Genomic DNA, 21,269 nt, shown 5'->3' on the forward strand with positions numbered 1-21,269 from the left:
TAAAAAGGAACGCTTGTCCTGTCATTTCATGTGTGTGTGTGTGTGTGTGTGTGCGCGCGCGTGTGTGTGTGTGTGTGTGTGTGTGTGTGTGTGTGTGTTTGTGTGTGTTTGTGTGTGTGTGTGTGTTTGTGTGTGTGCGTGCGTGCGTGCGTGCGTGTGCGCCTGCGTGTTTGTGTGTGTGTGTTTGTGTGTTTGTTGTATCCTTGCTTTGAATAAAGTTCAACACACTACAAAATCTACACAAAATTGCGTTGACAGGAAGGTCGAGAAAGGAGTGGGCGTGACAAATGCGTTTTATTCATGCTGGCGGGCTTTCTTTCGCAATTGAGAGTAAAAAAAAATCGAGAGACAGACATAGACAAAAAGACAGGAAGGCGGCTGGGCTCGAGCTGCCTTCCGTTCTCTTAGTTTATGTCTGCCTCTCGATTTTTGCTACATTTACGTTTGCTGGCATTCTCCTAGTATAACCATATACCCACTAGCCCTACAAGCCACACTCATGTGTGCTATACTGTCTGCTATCCTATACCCTCCTTTCATGGATGGTGCGTCTGTGTAGCATAAGCCGGATTCGAGTATGTATTCCGGTTCTGGTTCATATTCTGCATAATTTTATATGTGAAGGGCACACCTTTACGGCAGGAAAAGGTTTAGCTGATTCGTTATATGCGCGAATGTCATATGAACTCTTGTTCTTCATCATCATCAGCAGCAGCAGCAGCAGCCTGATTACGCCCACTGCAGGGCAAAAGCCTCTCCCATACTTCTCCAACAACCCCGGTCATGTACTAATTGTGGCCATGTCGTCCCTGCAAACTTCTTAATCTCATCCGCCCACCTAACTTTCTGCCGCCTCCTGCTACGCTTCCCTTCCCTTGGAATCCAGTCCGTAATCCTTAATGACCATCGGTTATCTTCCCTCCTCATTACATGTCCTGCCCATGCCCATTTCTTCTTTCTTTATTTCAACTAAGATGTCATTAACTCGCGTTTGTTCCTTCACCCATTCTGCTCTTTTCTTATCCCTTAACGTTACACCCATCATTCTTCTTTCCCTCGCTCGTTGCGTCGTCCTCAATTTGAGTAGAACCCTTTTCGTAAGCCTCCAGGTTTCTGCCCCGTACGTGAGTACTGGTAACACACAGCTATTATACACTTTTCTCTTGAGGGATAATGGCAACCTGCTGTTCATGATCTGAGAATGCCTGCCAAACGCACCCCAGCCCATTCTTATTCTTCTGGTTATTTCAGTCTCATGATCCGGATCTGCCCTCACTACCTGCCCTAAGTAGATGTATTCCCTTACCACTTCCAGTGCCTCGCTACCTATTGTAAATTGCAGTTCTCTTCCGAGACGGTTAAACATTACTTTAGTTTTCTGCAGAATAATTTTTAGACCCACTCTTCTGCTTTGCATCTCCAGGTCAGTGAGCATGCATTGCAATTGGTCCCCTGAGTTACCAAGCAAGGCATTATCATCAGTGAATCGCAAGTTACTAAGGTATTCTCCATTAACTTCTATCCCCAATTCTTCTCTGTCCAGGTCTCTGAATACCTCCTGTAAACACGCTTTGAATAGCATTGGAGAGAAAAGGTCACTTCACGCTCCCATTTCGAGCTCCACGGACCGCGTACGACAGCAAAACTTGCCCGAGATGTTTACAACAGCGTACGCTACCCGCGGACTATGTTCCTTCACCAAGCCCGAGGGGTGGTTCAGGGCCCCGTGAAGGGGCCCACATACGCAGTTTCGCTTGTCATCCTTCTTCACAGAGTGGAAGGGCAGTGCTGTTTTTTGTAACTGTGATTGGGAGAATTTAAAATTCGTTACAAATTGCGATTCTGCAACTGAAAAAAAAACAAAAATATTTTTTGTGAACTTCGGTGTACCTAATGTCGTTCTTAAGGTTACTTTTGGCGATGATAGACAAAATTCGCATTTGCTTAACATTTGCGTTCTTAAATCACGAAACAAGGTTTATACTGAAGTAGATCTTCCACAATGGTTTGACGCTTTACGAAGCCTGGTGAGGTATTTTAGAACGAAATTCAGCGTTCCCCTTTACAAGGCACGAGATATCTACGGGGTGGCAGCGTTTGTCATTCCAAAACTCCTGGTCCAATTAAGTCCGGTCTTCGCCCGAACACCCCATTTCTCGAAGTTTTTGAATTGCTTGGGGATGCTAAACCACATCAGTCAGTCAATCAATCAGTCAATGAATCAATCACATAATCAATAATATATCGGTTGATGGGCTCCATAAATATATATCGTGCAAGCACTCCCTCCTCTTATATGTATTACAAAACTAAGAGGTTTCCTATGCGAAAAAAAAAGGCGCACACAGAAATCTTCAAGGCTGATCTATACCCAAGCAAAAGTACCATAGCACAGGCGCCTGAGTTCACGAAGCTTCTGGCGTTACGTTAAATGAGGCACGCGACAAAGTGAGTGAGTGAATAAACTTTATTGTTGGTCCGGCGAGGACGCGAACTCGTCGCGCACCCGGCTAGTCGCACGTCGGGACCGGCAGGTCTAGCCCACCGGCCCGGTCGCGGGCACGCCGGACGGCCAGGATTTGCTTCTCTAGAGCGGGGCTACGCAAAAGCGAGTCCCACTCCTCCTTGATGAACTTGGGGTATGTCGACCCGCACTCCCAGAGTATGTGAGGTAGAGTGGAGGTCTGGCCGCAGGACGGGCAGGCGTCGTCGCTATACACGTCGGGGTAAGCCTCGTGGAGAGCGGACAGACACCGATATGTGCTGGTCTGTAGGAGCCTAAGCGAAACGGCTTGCGCCCTATTCAACTTGGGGTGAGGGGGTGGAAAGACCCTTCTGGACATGTAGGAATATTTAATAACCTCGTTGTGAGGAGCGGGAGCGTCCCTGTGACCGTAGAGAGGAGGGGAGTCAGTGCTCCTTATAGAGGAAGCGCGGTCGGTGAGGTCACGCGCAGCCTCGTGGGCACACTCATTGAGGTTCGGGGGAGCACCCTCGACCAATCCTACGTGAGCGGGAAACCAGTGAATTGAATGGTTTGTGAGAGCATGTGGACTCGAGCCGCTAAGAAGACGAACAGCTTCCTTGGCGATGCAACCCTTTTGAAAAGCCCTAACTGCCATTTTGGAATCACTATAGATTTCGGACCCACGACCGTCTCGCAGGGCGAGGGCGATGGCGACTTGCTCGGCGACTCCGGGGTCTGAAGTGCGAATCGAGGGGCTATTGGAAATGTTTCCGCTCGAGTCGACCACAACGACGGCAAAGGTCTTCCCGTCACTGTACTCCGCAGCGCCGACGAAGCTTGCGCTAATGTCGTGTCGCTTGATCTGCTTGAGGATGGCTGCTGCTCTGGCCTTGCGTCTGCCCTCGTTGTGGACGGGATGGACGTTTCGGGGCACGTGACAAAGAGTGAGACTATTGGGTGGTGGCTAAGTGAACAGTTGAAGATTTTGACTCTCCCACATTTTAGCATTGTCATTCGCGAGTTTCGCGATTTCGGAATGTGGATGCCGTACTCGTCTACGTTATCATTGATCTGAGGGACAGATCAATGTCACTTCATTGCCGAAGCACTGATAACTACAGTGTGAACTTTGAAGGCCGCTTACGTTGCACTCGTCAGCGGGTGACGTCCAAGTGGCGGTGCCCCGCTGCCCTGGCCCTCTTCCATGCAGGACAGCCTGTTCTGTACGCTCGTGATCTCCGCTCGGAACCATATTTATCTATCCAGGACACCGTCGCAGAAAGTTAAACACAGTTCCGGGTAGTGATGTGTAGAACGATGTTGCGCTTAAGTGTTGTAGATATGTAGACCGCATTTGCGCCCACTTGTTATGATGTGGGTTTTTAAAGCATAAAAAATCCAATTAATAATATACAGATACTTACCATTTGTGATATTATGTGGAAAACCGTTCCACCCATTTGAGCGCAAAGTAATTCTAAAGGTATGCTACTTAAAGGTGGGACCAGGGTTTTCTCCGCGGTGGGCCCGCTGTCCCGGCTCACCGTACACCTTTGTGATTGACCGCGGTTCTAATTTTATGACCGTACCGCAGTTAGCGAAACTTTCCATTACCGCAATGCCACCATCTTGGTGTCGTCATAAAGAGGAGGTTTTAGGTCGATGGCAGCGCCGTACTTATTATTGTCCACTTATCAAATCTATAACTGCATACTTACCTATGGAAGCACGCTGTATCACATGCGGCATCGCTCATACTTTTTTTTTTCCTCCCTGTGTGGCAATCTTGCAGGAAAGTGTGATTTCCGCGCAATACAGATAAATTAAGAAACGTTTTATATCGCACAAGGGAATGGATTCGCTATATTTTCATGTTGCTCAATCCGCTGCTTCCTTAGAATATAACATTCCACATACCGTCTTAATATACACCCTCTACAACATTTATTAGCGTTTTCCATCAGGCGTAACATGCTTTCTTTGCTGAGTGTGTCTTCTCGTGGAACAGTATGCCGACATTTCGTTCAAACGAAGAAAGCCGTTCAAAACCAGGAGAGCAGTGCGCTACTCCTTTTCGAAGCCCCACTGAAACATCGGTCCTAGCATGGGATACTTATTGTACTTGTCCGAGCCGAAGTACTCGTCGATGTTTGGCAGCTCTTCGAAGCGCTTCGTGTAGGCAGTCAGCGCCGGAAAGCCCTCGAACGCGGCCGCGTTCAGCTCGTAGTTCCAGTCGAGCGCCTCGTACAGCAGAAAGTCCACGTACGTGACCCGGTCTCCAATGACCCACTCCTTCTCCTGCAGCTGCTCGTCCCACGGCTGCAGCAGACTCTCCATCTTTTCCTCGTACTTGGGCCGAGTCTCCTCGTAATTTGGGGAAGCGATGGCCATCATTAGTCCCCAGAGTAGGTCGCGAGCGTGTTGCTCAAGCATGTCCAGCTCCAGCGTTTCCTCCTCGTCCCTGCAAAAAAGGTGATAAAGGTGATATCACCCTGGATAGAGGTGATAAAATTCAAAAACTATGGCGTTTATAACAAGAGCAGGTTCGCGCTGACGAAACTCCCTTTTGTTCTAAAAAAGCTAAAAAGAGATTAAAGGAAGAACCTGTATCGGTTCACTCAGATACAAAGAAAACGACATTCGAAACTCTTTTCTGGAATCTTGCTCTTTCCTTACCTTTTCCCAATAATCCTGTCTCTCGAGGCTTCAACCACAAGGTATTTTCCCTTGCCGTGTGCAATTTCATTTGTAGCGCAAAATGATTTTTTGCGCGAATATGACACTAACCTATATCTCTGATTGAAATTCTTTGTGCGAGTGAATTAACTTTATTGCGGAGACCAAGCTGCTAATGGCTAAGGGTGGGCGACCACTCTTTTCTAGGTAGCCGTGACCCTGCGTTGGTAGTGTAGACCTGTTTACCAGCCGTAGCTGGTCCTCATCTCTTTGGCTTGTCAGCTGGGCCTCCCACTGGCCTTCTAGTGGTGCTTGAATAGGCCTTGCCCGTGGGTTCTTTTTTGCTTTCCCAGACCATCTGCTAAAGCATGTTTGGCATACTAAAGAATTGACAGTCTCTTGTAAATTTTGAGGGGTACATCGCGTGCAGTGGAGTGCCGTGTAGGTCATCTGAAGTCGAAGTAGTATGACGGCTTCTTCTTCTCCATTAAGCTTCCGTGTAGCGGTGGATATTCCTGTCTTTTGTTCTTCTAATGTTCTCGAATGCTGTAGTACTTGCTGCGTATCAAATTCCTAGGTAAATTCATAGTCTTATAACTTCGGTTTATATTCTCTTCTTACTCTTTTTTTTTCCTAACTGTTGTTTTTACATCTTCGAATTTTTTTTTAATTTCTTTTTCTGTAATGTAGTGACTGCTAAACGCCGCTGCTTCTCCATCCTCTGTTCTGCATGAAGTAAACATTTATAACAGAATTGCGCCTTCAGTGTCCCGAGTAATATAAGCTACCGCTATTTTCCCGGTGTTTTCCGGTCACTCGGCCCTGCCCACTCCTAGTGGCCATCATCATTCAAGTAAAGATGCTGCGTGCCCTGCACAAACAGCGGTAACCTTCTGGAAGAAAATGGCCAAGATGTCGATAAGAAAAAGAGATAACAAAGACGACGGAGCAATAACAATGTCCATGAAAGAACACGATAATTGTGCTGTTGGTTATTGTAAGGATATCAGGGCGACGGCGCGATGACAGTTTTGATGACTGTAAGACGGCCCGCAGTTTCATTTTCAAACGCATCACAAGCAGAGCATGTTGTTTCTTTTCTTTTTTTACTTGTCCGTGCATCACCTGTGCTGAGGAAAAAGGGGGTGGAGGGGGCGGGCGCATGTACAGTTGTTGTGTAGCGTTTTCTTTCACGGGCCGCACTTCCTCCTCTTGGAGCGGAGGTGAGTGCTGCCTCTTTGCCTACGTAGTCGGTTGGGCGTTTACAAACTTTCCTCGGCGATTCCTACTGTGGACAGCTGTTTGAGAAACGCCCTTCTTGTTCGGAGCACTTCCTTTGACAGAAAAAAAGAAAGTACCATTCATTGCTAGCCTCGGTAATGGTTGGGCCCCGCTAACAACGTGCAGTGGCTACTTCAAGCACAGGGTATTTGCCTCTCTGCACTACCAGAGTTCGATTGCAGTGCGCGAAATGGCGAAAAGTGCAGGTCTGAACTTTGCGGTGCGAATCGATAGGATGGCTAATTTTACAGCTGTTAGCCGTTTATGCGAGAGTTTGCCTCTGCATACTGAAACTTTCAGTGGAACGTAGTTTAGTTGCCGATTGCGATGAAACCAGATCAGGTCTTTGCAACAGCTAGTTTTTGGCAATGACAAGTTGTGCGTATAACATGGAGTATTTTTTTTAAAAGGGCGAATCCGACAACCAACTATAAGGCATCTTTGGTTGAACAACGAGGGGGAAAAGACGTGTTCTTGCTGCGAAATTTTAGTGAAAAGGACGCATGAATCGGTAAGCTAAAGATTAGTAAACAATGCAGAAATCGTGCTGGGACAGGGACTGGGATCAGGCTGAGCAATCTTGCAGGAGGAAATTTCCGGACATGCCAAATGACAAATGGGGCCGCTCACTGAAAGGAACAGGGAGAGAGGGATCAACTTCATTATGCAAAATAGAAGTGAGGCGTGCAGACAGGACACAAGAGTAGAGAAGTAGACAACACGAACGCCTGTGTGAACGCCTGGCGTTCGTGTTGTCCACATCTCTACTCTTGTGTCCTGTCTGCACGCCTCACTTCTATTTTGCATAATGGATCCTTACCAACTAGCTCAGCTTTCTGTCGTTCTCAGTGATCAACTTGACTTTCGCACGTTTACACTGGCCCGGGATATCCCGGGTTATCTTTTATTATTCCGGGAGGGATAGACCAGATTGGGTGAGGGAACAAACGCGAGTTAATGACATCTTAGTTGAAATCAAGAAAAAGAAATGGGCATGGGCAGGACATGTAATGAGGAGGGAAGATAACCGATGGTCATTAAGGGTTACGGACTGGATTCCAAGGGATGGGAAGCGTAGCAGAGGGCGGGAAAGTTAGGTGGGCGGATGAGATTAAGAAGTTTGCAGGCACGGCATGGCCAGAATTAGTACATGACCGGGGTTGTTGGAGAAATATGGGAGAGGACTTTGCCCTGCAGTGGGCGCAACCAGGCTGATGACGATGATGACACTGTCCCGTACCTTGCGGCGAGGTCGTGCTTTCTCGCCAGGTAGCGCACGATGGCGAGGCTCTGCGTCACCTTGACGTCGTCGTCGAAGTAGTAGGGCAGGTTTGGAAACCTGAGGCCCAGCGTCGGCTTCTCGCCCAGCCACTCCTCGCGGTCGAAGTCGGGCTCCGGGCCGAACTTGTACCGCTTGTCTTCGAACTCGACGCCCTGGTAGATCAGGAGGTTGCGGATGGGCTGCGCCAGTCCCCGAACGTCCCAGTAGCCGACGATGGGCGTCATCGCTGCGCCGGAGGCATAAGACACGAACAACACGCGTCATTTGCAGCGCGCTATTTCGTTTAAAAGAGAGAGAGAGTGAGCGAGCGAGTGAGTGAGTGAGTGAGTGAGTGAGTGAGTGAGTGAGTGAGTGAGTGAGTGATAGATAGATAGATAGATAGATAGATAGATAGATAGATAGATAGATAGATAGATAGATAGATAGATAGATAGATAGATAGATAGATAGATAGATAGATAGATGGATGGATGGATGGATGGATGGATGGATGGATGGATGGATGGATGGATGGATGGATGGATGGATGGATGGATAGATAGATAGATAGATAGATAGATAGATAGATAGATAGATAGATAGATAGATAGATAGATAGATAGATAGATAGATAGATAGATAGATAGATAGATAGATAGATAGATAGATAGATAGATAGATAGATAGATAGATAGATAGATAGATAGATAGATAGATAGATAGATAGATAGATAGATAGATAGATAGATAGATAGATAGATAGATAGATAGATAGATAGATAGATAGATAGATAGATAGATAGATAGATAGATAGATAGATAGATAGATAGATAGATAGATAGATAGATAGATAGATAGATAGATAGATAGATAGATAGATAGATAGATAGATAGATAGAAGATAGATAGATAGATAAACATTAACCGGAGGAAGTCGAACAGGCGGCTGACTTACCGCGCTGTATCAGCGGCTGGGGCGTTACGCTCCTGATACACCAACACACACAAACAAAAAAACATACTGCTTTGCACGATCAAGGGACATCGTAATCATTTTTGATCGAAAAATTGAAAGAAGAGAAATTGATTCATTATAAATGCGAAAGCGAATGACGTCAGGGTATTTCAAGAGTGTAATGTCTAGTGTTTGTCGCTAGCAAACGTACAGCGTTTTTCTTCAATCGATCTTTTTCCTGCTATGCTTTCGCGATGTTCGTGTATACTGTCCCACTCCCACAATGCTCCCATGTAAAGGAGCCTGTGAGTTATTTGAATAAATAAATAAAATAAATAATGTGTGCGTCATTGCAGTGATATGACCAGGAATATAATTCTGCTCATAAGTGCAAGCTCTGTTTAGCTATTTGCTCTTCGCTGTGTGGGCCACCTAAACCAATTACGCTGATCTCTTGGAACTTCTGGAATATTCACCGAAATATGACGCAGTAATTCAAACCAATATTTCTTTTTTTTTCGTCCCTATAAGCAGAAATTACTTCGCAGGGTAACATTACAAGCTAAAGGCGGTCAGCATTAAAAAAAACACCAAAATCAAAAACGGAATCTCGAACGGGAAGGATTCTTATAACGCTATGGCGAGCGGGGGTAGCATACAAGAATATCAAGAGTAAACTGCTGGACACGAAATAATGAACACAGAAACATATTATGCCTACAAATGAGAAGAAATAAATCACCCAGAATTCCTGCTTCTCAGCGTTTCATTGTAAAAAAAAGCAACGCCCTGGTCCTTTCTGTAAACTTGTGACACAAGTAATCGAGTTAGCCTGACCTCGTTTGTGATATAACATTTGCTATGAGCGTGCATTGTAATTTCACTCTCCCATCGCTACTGAAAAGCGTCGCAACGCAATTCAATTGTACTATATATATGTTTTCTTTGTATATTTTATGCTAGCGAAATTTGTATCCATTGCTAGCATCCTCACTGAAGACAACGCCGGAAAGCGAGGAACACCAGCGACGACCACCATCGATCGCAGCCAAGTTCGCTTGTCTTAATAAGGAATTTACATCAACGTTTCTCGAGAGCTACATCATAAGTCCCTGTTATCTGCGGCAGATAAATAAACTGCATTATAGAATTGTATACCAGAACGTTTCAACAAAGACTGCGCACTAATCGGCGTCAGTGTCAAGGCTCCACAATGAGAGAGCACTTCGATCAAGTGAATATACACGACAGAAATAGTGTGGCATTTGAGAACAGTCATTTGTTGTTTAACAAATGTTGCGGCTGGGAGCCTGTAAATCGTCGCCTCTTTCTTCTTCTTTCTCTTCTTTTTTTCTTTGTTTCTTCAACCTATTATTATGTCCACTGCAGTCGGAAGACCTCTCCCAGTGACCTCCAATCACCCCTGTCTTGCGCTAGCTGATTCCAGCATGCGCTTACAAAACTCCTTATTTCATCCCGCCAGCTAATTTCCTGCCGTCCTCGACTGAGATTCTCTTGCCATTCAGTAACCGAGAAATATTGGGCGCCTAATCAAAATGTGCACAAAATGTTGCTTTCTTTTCTTTTTCGAAAGGTGGAACGCGAAGTAACGCCGGTAACATTGCAGAAAGAAAAAATGGAGCGATGACCTCGCGATAATAAAAGAAGGCCTTCGACACTGAATTGTCATGGTGAAATCGCCGTTCTCAAAAAAAGAAGAAAAGCTGCCTTCTACTTCTGGTGCAGTTATTAAATTTCAATTAATGGTGACCAACAACCTGGAGCTGAGATACCACGGCCGCGGCAGGTAGTAAAAACTAACATGTGAAAACACTCCTTACAGCGCCAAATAAGGCAATTAATGTGACTAATTCAACTTTCATTGCGTCTTCTTCCTATGCGACTTGTTATGACCTCATGATACCCTAATTAACACCGCATCATTTGTTCATTCCCTCTACCCGGTTTTCTTGAATGGCATAGACTATTGCTCACTTTGAATGTATCATTTCTTCACAACAGCAGCTCGAAAAGCAGAAATAGGCCTGACACGTTGTCTACCGTCAGTACCTGAAGAATACGGCCTTTTGATAGTTGTCTTTAGCACGCGCCGGGGTCACGCAGTCTCTATGACGTTGTGCTGTTCAGCACCAAGTAGGGGGTTCGATTCCCGCCTTAGGCGGCCGCATTTAGATGATTGCGATGCAGAAAACGTCCGTGCATATATATTCATGTGCACGCCAAAAAACCACAGGTGGTCAAAATAATCGAGAGCCCTCCAGTGTGACGCCTCTCCCTTATGTGCTGCTCTGGGTCGCTGAACTTTATATTTAGTGCCTGGGTCGTCACCGCGGTTGTCAGTAAGCTGGTTTGAAGAGTGTACTAGTTTGCCCAATGCACCAGTGAATGTAGCTTCGCGAACACTTGAATGACGCACGATCATCTTGTTGTTGTTGTTGTTGTTGTAGCCTGTGGCACGTGTGGCTCCTACCCACGATGGGGGATTGGCCAAGAAATGGATGGATTATTCCAAAATATTTTATAGCATAAATTTCCTATTATCTATGGGAATAGCATTTAATAGGGTTGAATAACCGGCTAAAATAAAATCAGGAAGGTGCTGTTGAATGAGAAATAATTAATTTAAAAGTCTTGCATCGTGATCGCAGTGTAGGCCATTTCCTCTTTTACCACAATGCACTTCGCCGCTTTCAAGGCACGACTTAGCCGATTTGACTTGACTTTGCTAAAGAGAATTCGCTGCCTGAAATAACAAAATATGCTCGATAAAAAAAAAGACGCAAACTGAAAGATGCCCCTCCTAATGTGAAATTACTGTGTTATTTTACATTTATTAGACCAATGTTAGGGTATGCATGTACATTATGGAATCCTTGCACTAAGTCAAATATCGTGCGTCTTGAAAAAATACAAAGAAAGGCAGTCAGGTTTATATTTCATAAATTCGCAAGACTGCACTATCCCTTTAAAATTATGACAGAAAATTTCATACCCACTCTTTAATCACGCCGAAAGCTGCTAAGGCTTGAATTCCTTTCCCTTCTTCTCAACAACAGGCTTGAAGTTAAACCATCGACTTACTTAACACCTGCAATAACACGGCACACAAAACAGCATCATCCGGACTCACTAACACCCTATTATGCTCGAACGGACAAGTTGAAATTTTCTTTTTTTCCCAGAGCAATATCAGACTGGAACGGCAGTTTACAGACACAGTGTGACTAAAAATTGCATAAATTTGCATTTGCTTGTTCCTAATTTGTTCTCTTTTGTCTGTCTGCATTCTATTGCCCCTCTGCTTGGACCGAAAGGTCTGCAGTATGTACTAAATAAAAAAAATAAAATAAAAACTTACCGGATGAGAACTGCTACTCCTTCTTTTACTCGACTGCTGGCTAATGAACACGTGATCGGAAAAGAGACGAAAAAGACGTCTGAGGTGACCGAAGAACAGGGCTCTGCTGAAGAACGCCTATGGCACGCCGCCAGCCAATCCGACAAGTGCTTGGAGCGAGCCGGTACTCCGAACAGTCCAACCGTGACTACGCGATCAGAGCCCGACCGTTGCTCGGAATAAATTCGAACACAAAAATAACAATAGTGTCCTGTTCGATCCACCTGGATCGAAGGGAGTAAAAAAAGAAGGAGTAAACGAATAAATCAGCGAGTCGAATGTAATAAATTTGCGCCGGAAGAAAAGAAGACAGGCAGTCCTGTCGCGTTTGTTGTCATGGCAACGGTGCCGTGACTGGTAGGACGTGTTGGCCGCAATCAATCGAAATCTCGCACGTGCTGTCGCCTAAGCTTGAGTACCGTGCGTGCTCTTCGTACACGGGCGCCAACTCTTCGTATTGATTCGACTCAGGAGAAGCGTTTCCTTGTTATATTTTGTAATTAAATCTTTCAGCAGAGAACTTGATATTCAAACATGGAGATGACGGGTGTCACTGCTCCAAAGAAACAGGCTTCAACCAGTGACCGGTGCTGTTTAAGCTGTATACTTTTGTACCACAAGTAACCAAGAAAAATGTGGTGAGAGTGTGTATACTAGAGCCTTAGTCGATTAGGCGCTAAGTTTCCGAAATGTCAAATTGCTACAAAAAAATGAACAACAGAAAAGCGGGCGATTTCTTAGTTGATACACGTATGCGCCACTCCAAAAAGGAGTCGGATAAAACAAATTGAATCAAACAACCATGCAGCGTTAGTCAAGGCACAGCGCTGGGTGGTAAAGCGCGGCGCTTTAGTTTCCAGTGCACGAGATGAGACTGACAAAAAACGGCTGGCGTTTGTCGGCAACCGATCCAAATATCTGTTCATTTGAGCGAAGACTTTCTAGTTAAACATCATGCCTCGACGCTTTATTCTTTTCTTATTTTGTTTGTCTTGCTTGCTGGTTTATTTGTTTGTTTGTTTGTTTGTTTGTTTGTTTGTTTGTTTGTTTGTTTGTTTGTTTGTTTGTTTGTTTGTTTGTTTGTTTGTTTATCTGCTTGTCTTGTTTGCTGGTTTGCTTGCTTTCTTGCTTGCTGAGTTGTTTATGTTTGTGGTTCGTTTGATTGATTGAGCGATTCTTTGTTTGTTTGTTTATCGGCCTGTTTGTTTGTTTGTTTGTTTGTTTGTTTGTTTGTTTGTTTGTTTGTTTGTTTGGGTGTTTGTTTGTTTGTTTGTTTGTTTGTTTGTTTGTTTGTTTGTTTGTTTGTTTGTTTGTTTGTTTGTTTGTTTGTTTGTTTGTTTGTTTGTTTGTTTGTTTGTTTGTTTGTTTGTTTGAGCCAGCTAAATTTTGACATGTATTGTTTGGCTGTACGAGAAGGATTGGCCAACGTCACACACGATACCAAACTCTTTACACACACTTCATAATAATTAAGTAGCTAAAGAATTTTCTGTATTGGTTTTTCACCACCAAGTGCATATTATACAGAAAGGCCATCGAGTATTGAACCTTGCTTTATTGAGTGTTGATACTGAATGCTTTTTGTGTACACGTGTGTTCTATAGTGGACTTTGAGAGCAGATTTAGAAATTAGCATAATAAATATCCCGTATTCTCTAGCAAATAGGTGGCGTTCTTGCCTAACAAGTTAGTGATCACTTGCTTATATTTTCGCTAATTAAATCCTCCTATAAGGATGAAAAAAAAGCTATTTGGAAACGTAGAAAAGTACAAAATAATAATAAACTTACACTCGACGAAGTCAAAGGTCAAACATGTCGCCGGAGTCTATAATAAGTTTTTGTGCTGAATCGTAACCGGGTTTCCTTAGTATGAAAGCTACGCGATCTCGTAAAACCATATATAGGTAACTATTGCCGAATACTATTCAAGAAAGAAAATTTCAGAGTTCTAACGGGCAGCTCTAAGGAATGAAGTTTACTCTGCAAACATAGTGTAGACACAAAACTAATACGTTTCTGCGCAACGTGAAACGCGAATGTCTGGGCAATTATCGCTCATATAGAACATAGCTGCCACTGTTGAAAGCCTAAAGCCATGTGGAATAATATCAATGAGATTCTTAATTGTTCCAACGCTAATCAAAATGCATGGCGCTGGATAGCACTTCCGGGGTTTGATCTGGTACACATAAATACCTAATATAGTGACCGCATTGATAGCCGTTGCCGTAGCACAATTAGTAGTGCAATGCATGCGTAATGCGGAGGTTGTAGGTTCGGATCCCACCTGCAGCAAGTTCTTTTCGTCCACGTTCACCTTCCCTTTTCCTCATTATTTTCTACATATAAATTGAAAGCAGAGGTAATTTCCCCTATGCTTTCCGTGGCGTCATCGTATCGGAGGCGAGGCGCGGATTTCGAAGCTGGGAAACCGTGACGGCGCACTTGGGACTGTAATTTTGCGCACTCATCTTGTTCTGTAGGTAGGCTCGCCCAGAACATAGGTTCCTTTTGTTGCCTTTAGCTGTCTTCAAGCATGACTGTCTTAAGACAGTCATGCCTTTCACGAATGATCAGAAGGCTAAAGTTATCCTGGCTCTGAGGGTGCCGCACGGCGACGAGAGGAAGGCAGCCAAGCTATTCCGGATCTGGCATTGTGGAGGACGCCTAGTCCATCAACAATGTTTAGAACGTACGAAGTCCTTTGCGAGACGGGTAGCCTCACAAGAAAGCCACACAGGATTGCGACGGTAGTTCAAGAAGCGGAAAGGGGCGTTTTGGCATTCTTTGCTGCTAAACCTCACGGTAGTGTGTGCGATGCCGATGCGGAGACCGGAACCTCAAGGTCGTCAGCGTGGGGGATATAAAAAAATCATTTGCACCTGTACCATGTACATCTTCATCAAAAACTTGAAGACCGAGATTTTGAAAACAGACTTGACTTTGTCACTTGGATTTTCACGAAATGTGAAAAAAAAACGAACTTTTTCACTCGTGTGCTTTGGACGGATGAGGCTAATTTCTCCAGAAAGGTGCAAGTTAATCTTCACAACCCGCACTACTGGAGTGATAGGAATCCCCACTGGCTGGTACAAACACGACACCAATACCAGTGGTCGTTCAATGTGTGTTGCGGTATTTTTGATGGCAACACTATCGGACCCGTCTTTTTCGACAACACACTAACGACGCAACGCTACGTCAACGACGTCCTATAGGCCCCCGTGAACGACCTCTGTTGCAACGTTCCACTTGCACACTTTGGGAACATCTCGTTTGAACAAGATGCTGCTCCTGCGCGTAGTAGTAATCAGTCTTGAGCGTGGCTCGAAAAGCTTTTTCCTGTACCGTGGACTGACCTGCATAGACCTGTACCCTGGCCTGCAAAGTCACCGGACATGGGACCGCTGGACTTCTTCTTGTGGGAATACGTGAAAGATCGCATGTATAGCAGCGAAACTACAACACCAGACGCCTCAAAGGCAAAAATAAGCAGAATCTGCTGTGAGATTCCAACGCCGTTGGTAATAGCGGCAACAGCACAAGTGTTGGAAAAACGCAAGTACTGTATTTCTTCAGACGGTGACCTGTTTGAGCACGTGCTATAAGTGACAGTGGACCATAACTGCTCAAAACTAGTGTAAAAGGCGGCTGTTTAAACGCACCTCAATGATGTCGCTGTATCCTTACTTTGAAAAGTTTGCAACAAAGATAGAAATAGACAAAAATTGCTTTGTTTAGCCTCTTTTCCAGAGTTCAAGAAACAGAAAGTGTAAATGACTAACCAGTTGTGCCTCTGGATGTTTTTTTGGGGGGCGAGTGAAATGCCTTACGTGCTTTTGGTTTATTTTCTTTAAGTAAACTCCTGAGTAGCTTTTTTCTGTTCTTCCGAGAGCTGCCTTTTTTTTCCTTTTTTCTTGCTTTTGGTTTTTTTTTTAAGTAAACTCCTGAGTAGCTTTTTTCTGTTCTTCCGAGACCTGCCTTCTTTTCCTTTTTTCGTACTTTTTTGCTGTTCTTTTTTAACATTGGTACAAATTGTTTTGTAGCTTTGTTTCATGATACACGAAGGTTAAAGCTATGCCGAGTGCCTCATGATCGAGCACAACATTCTTGCGACCACAGATGCTGACGCTTAGCGCACCACGCAGTGAGGTCATGAAACCTCTCGATCCATCCTACATGACGAAGCCTCATAGGATGCGGCGATGAACGAATGCAGCCGTATATCTTTCAAAGGTTGCTTGAAGGCGCCTGTGTAGAGGCGCCGCGTATATTTTATATTTGGCGTATTTCGCGGGCTTTTGTTTTTTCTTGGAAAACACAACCAGAAACAAAGCGCAATTTTTTTCCGCATATTTTTTTTTTATTTCTGAAGTAATATTACTTGATGAGATGAATTCTGTTCTTGATATAGCTGAATGACGACACAGCGTTGAATTTGTTTTCAACTTAGTCGTCTGCTTGACCAAGGCAACAAGTGGAGATCAAAAGGTTGCCATCAATTTTGCAGACGATCACCAGAAGAAAACACATTATTGATTACGCCTAAAGGCTTAGCGCACCGAACAACGCAAGGTAATCTTATCGTATAGTTTTTGCCAGTTCTCGAATGTATAATGAAATGAAACGGTTCTGAGATCTCAAACGCATGCTCCTCCTTCGGCCTCCGAGTTCCATGAACTCGTTATTTAATAGGTTAATTTGCGTCACGAGGTCTGTTGGCGATAAAAATAAAATACGATAAACAAAACCATCCTGAAGTGACACGTGACCGCACGGTTGGCACTTCTTGTTACGTTTTCCTTTATTTCTACGTTTCTCCGCGCTTCACTTCGCTGTGCTTCCAACTTAGCTGTCTCGTTTTGGGTGTAAATGGCGGCGTCTGTGACTTTTTGAAAGCATCCTGTCCTTGTGTGTTTGTGAATACTTAAACGACCACATTGATACTCTTCGTTCCACGGCGGACAACATAATGGAGTGCAACGAATCGCCGTGTTCCTGCTGGTGACTACTGTTCCAGGATTGGTCTGCTACACTGTCCGGCAGAGCCCGTAATTGTAAGTACTGCCGTGAGACAAAAAAAGGCTACTTTGTTGTCGTCCGTCCGTTCGAAGTCGTATGGCGTGATGCATAGGATGTGTTTCAGTGAAGGCGATTGCTGCAGAGCCTGATTATCGGTGTCTGTGGAACTGAGCGCCCAGAAATCGTCTCCTGAGCTACGATGGTTGCCATAGTGGGCGGCTTCTGAATAGTTTTGTACCTCCAGAAGTTTAACACGTACTCAATGCACGGTACGTAGCCGTCTTTGAATTCTGATTCCATATTACACACGTTTTAGTGACGGTGAACAACCAGGCAGTAGCAAAGCTGTAAGGAATTTAGCGCGTTATCTGGCGGACTTGCGCGCAGGAACGCAGTTCACACTTAAAGCAAAACGAACGCGGCGGCCACATTTTTTGATGGCCGAAATCTGGTCCACAGGTCAGACGCTATTTCTAACGTATAATAATAATAATAATACTTTATTCCACAAAGTCACAAAAAAGCAGCGTGCATAACAGGCCTGCCAAAGCCACACAGGTCTTGAGCGGCAGTGCCTGGCAGGCAGCGGAACAAGCAATTATTCAATTGACATGTACTTTTCACATTTAAAGTAGTATATGAGAAAAAAAATAAAAAGCAAAAAAAACTAATGATTCCCTGAGGCGACTAGTCAATTTGCCTGAGTGCCTTTTCTAACTTGTATTTTGTTCGAGCGCGCAAGGCGGTTTGAGACAATTTGTTAAAATATACAGGAACATAGTAGTCTCGTATTCTCCTGCCATATCTTGTACAACGCCTGGGTACGAGGTAAAGATTCTTAGGCCGCAAACAACGTGAGGGAACGTACTTCACCCTGAAATTACTCTCCCAGAAGTGTTTTAGCACAACAGTTTCCAGCAGCAGTTGATTAAAGTCTGGCATTAAAGTCTGGATTAAAGTCTGGTGGGTGTATGACTCGTCGTATACATTCTAGCGTAATCCCTGGTGCTCGCATGCGGTCTAGAATGTACTACACTCTTACAAATTTTCTTAATGTTGCGCGAGCGCTTACCGCACGGCATGTCATCGGCGTTGTAGCGGCAAGGGCTACCGCCGAAGCGAACATCGCAGCAGGATACACGCGAACCAGAAGTTGCCTTGCGCGCGCCCGTGCGTACTGTCGCCGATTCTCCCATCTCTCACCGCCACAAGGCCGCTGACAGGCCGCCTGACCGACACTCGCGTTGTATGAAAAAAAAATTTACAGACCTTCTCGTACCGAAAAAATGGGGGTAAGCGAAGCTTGTCCTGCGCGAACCTGACCTTCGTCGCGATTTAGTAACACACAGGCAACTGGGCCGGATTGCTTCGGCCTCCCGCTCCCACAGCTCGGGGTCTTCTTCTCGTTGCTGTCTAAAGGCGCGTTTATTGTTTGACGTTATCGGCGCGCAGGCGAGCGTCGCTCGACGCAGCGCGCGTCGGAACGCGTTGGTCGCGTCCAATTACGGTGGCTGCGCCCCTGCGTCGGACCATCTGTCAACCCACAGACGCTTTTGTTCTAGTCAACGTGACGTAAGTCCGTGTTCGCGCGCTCACGCTACATCGGACCACATTTTGCCCTTAACGGCTGGATCGGCGCGCCGACGGCGAGACCTTATGCCCCAACCACTGGCACGCGCCGAAAGCTTCGGCGCGCGCTGGCAAGCGAACGCGTCGCTTCGCTTCGGCTGGAGGGAAAGGGCGCGCAACCACTGGAGACAAGCTCCGACGCGCGCCGAAGCCCGCTCCTCGGCTGCGGCGCACTGTTGCTGGACTATTCCATCTTCATCCGTCAAAGTCCGGCCTAAAACAGCCTGCTGTAAACTAAGCTTGAAACAATAAGTTAATGATGTGTATGTGCTGTTAGATATAAAAAACATGTTTGAATAATGAATATACACCTACCGCAACAGTTTGTTTTTATTTTTGAAGTAACAATAGTGTACAAAATATCGACATCAGCGCTCGCGCGTCGTCTGTCTGCAAGATCGCTTTGCAAACACCTGCACGACCATGCCATATATCAAGTACTGTTGCACCATTACATTTTTTGGTAGCTTATTGCACAGCCAACTATGTAAGAATTAGGCGTGCAATGTATAACTGAAAAAAATCTGTGTTGGAAATATTGCCACGTAGTAGTGACGGTAAATAAAAAGTACCGGCTCAATCGCAACGATAGCGGCGAGCAATGTCGGCAATCGTAGAAAATCTCTTATGCGGGTCAAGCGCGTCGGTTTGCATACGGCAGTCGTCGAAAGTTACAGCCTATTCGCTGGGGCCCGCGCGCCTTCCAGAAACTACAACACAATCCGTGTCGCGTATGCAATCAGATTAGCAAGGTTCGTCAACAACAGACAGAACCATCGATAACATTCGCGAAACTTCCGATACGTTCAGGCGCATCCTGCACCGAGCGATAACGTTTAAAATTGTTTAGCCGGTGAAATACGGTAACCAGATACAGATAAAGCATCCGTGTCAATATAATTCTGCTTGTTGGTGCATGAGAGAAACGTGAAAAAGTGGGTTGAGAAAATCAGCAAAACAGAATTGAAACACCTGTAGCACTCACAAAAAAAAAACTAGAATAGCTAAAATGTATGTAATTCGCATCTTGTCTCCCCCCAATTCTTGATTCTGCCGAATCTAGCCCATGGAGCACCTCTATTATTCTAGGTTGTTTTGATGCATCAACACCGCATCCGGAGGCCTTCACATTGAGTGTATTGCTACAAAATTTTCACAGGGTAAGGGCCATGTTCTATTGTAACTGGTTTCCACATATAAAGTTTGCCTTTCTTTAAATTAATGAAATGACATACCGTCAGATAATACAAGCTTGAGAATTAGAGGGTTTTAATAGGAGTCTTTCGTTGCCCTTTGCCAAGTCGTACTATTGAAGCACTTATTCGAATGTATGGGAGCAGCTCATTTGCATAGTATAAGAAATATATAAACAGGTTATTTTCACAATTTATACGCCTCGTCACCACAAAAAGAAAAATTGCAGTTTATTGTTTTCAGCCTGCTATGATATTTTGACTGAGAAAGATATATTCAATTTGTTCTGTGAGGCACGCAATAATTGCTGTGGCATATTATTTTATTGCACAGCACTGCATACAGTAGCCAGCCATTATTAAAACTCAGAAGAAATTAATAGCACAATGCATATGACCAGGCACATAGCATATTATTGCACTTTCTTAATTCATGCCAGAACGACGACCACAGGCGTCCTTCTCCAACAAGGTCAACATCCGTCGTGCCTCTTACCATCGGGCTTCACACCCTCAGCACGTTCAACCTCAGCTTTGTGGTGTTTAAAACAACCTCAAGTTCGTCTTACGGTTCCAGGGATAAGAAAGAAGACCGTCCTGCCTACCTTGGCCTTGAAGCAAGCAGCTCTGGATTGTTTGCACACTTTCTTTGATCAAGTCCACACATATACGGATCGTTCTTCCACTCAGACCAGCTCCACCAGCGCAGTGGTTATACCATCACCATCACTAAGCATCCAATACAAGAGTTCTCACTTGACAACATCGACCGGTTCGGAGCTTGCTGCCCTCAGAGGTGTCGTTGATTATCATTAATAACCAACCGGCTAATCGGTGGGCAATATTCTGCGATTCAAAGGCGGCCTTACAATGTCTTCTGTCGCGGGTCATGTGAGTCATGTGTCGCGGGTCATGTGAACAACTCGTGTCGGAGATACGAGAAATGCACCATCACATGATCATGAAAGGACACGACGTCGTGTTTCAGTGGCTGCCTGGTCATTGCGGTATCTCCAGCAACGAGATGAAGCTGCTAGGAAAGCCCACGAAGGAGCAACCCTTGTTTCTGTACCTTTATCGCGGACCGACGCAGCCCAACACTTAGGCAAGCTAGCGCACTCTTTTGACATTGGAAAAGTGGCACACACCTGAATTCACTCAACATCGATTGCATTCCCTTGATTGCTCTATGCAACTGCGGCTGTTACCAGGTCTTCTGCGAAATGAGCAAACAGTGCTGTGCTGCTTACGTTTGGGCGTCGCATTCACCAGTGCATATGCATTTTTGATTGGAATGGCTGATAGCGCCGAGTGCAATGCCTGTGGTGTCGAGGAAACCATAGAACACTTAATGTGCTACTGCC

At 45.1% G+C, this 21,269-nt stretch overlaps 1 protein-coding gene and 1 long non-coding RNA gene across 6 annotated transcripts in view; one reads left to right on the plus strand and one right to left on the minus strand.

The window, feature by feature from the left end:
* Positions 1–4,439: 4,439 nt before the first annotated feature.
* The window catches only part of LOC135907832 (glutathione S-transferase-like), a 45,253-nt gene continuing 28,423 nt past the window's right edge, over positions 4,440–21,269 (minus strand). The window contains exons 1-3 of one of the 5 annotated variants that reach the window (XM_070540593.1): positions 18,353–18,465; positions 7,665–7,932; positions 4,440–4,928 (exon numbers count right to left, since the gene is read on the minus strand). In XM_070540593.1, the coding sequence (XP_070396694.1) occupies positions 4,532–4,928; positions 7,665–7,930 (663 nt within the window). In that variant the 5' untranslated portion in view covers positions 7,931–7,932; positions 18,353–18,465 and the 3' untranslated portion in view covers positions 4,440–4,531. Of the gene's footprint in view, positions 4,929–7,664; positions 7,933–12,020; positions 12,341–18,155; positions 18,169–18,352; positions 18,466–21,269 lie in introns of those variants that run through there. The other 4 variants (XM_070540594.1, XM_070540592.1, XM_065439591.1 and 1 more) reach the window with 4 other exon arrangements.
* The window catches only part of LOC135907833 (uncharacterized), a 309,573-nt gene continuing 305,201 nt past the window's right edge, over positions 16,898–21,269 (plus strand). The window contains exon 1 of the long non-coding RNA XR_010566131.1: positions 16,898–17,118. This is a non-coding gene — a long non-coding RNA (uncharacterized lncRNA). The remainder of the gene's footprint in view (positions 17,119–21,269) is intronic.

This window comes from Dermacentor albipictus, chromosome 6 (assembly GCF_038994185.2).
Source record: "Dermacentor albipictus isolate Rhodes 1998 colony chromosome 6, USDA_Dalb.pri_finalv2, whole genome shotgun sequence".
In the NCBI taxonomy this organism is placed as follows: domain Eukaryota; kingdom Metazoa; phylum Arthropoda; class Arachnida; order Ixodida; family Ixodidae; genus Dermacentor; species Dermacentor albipictus.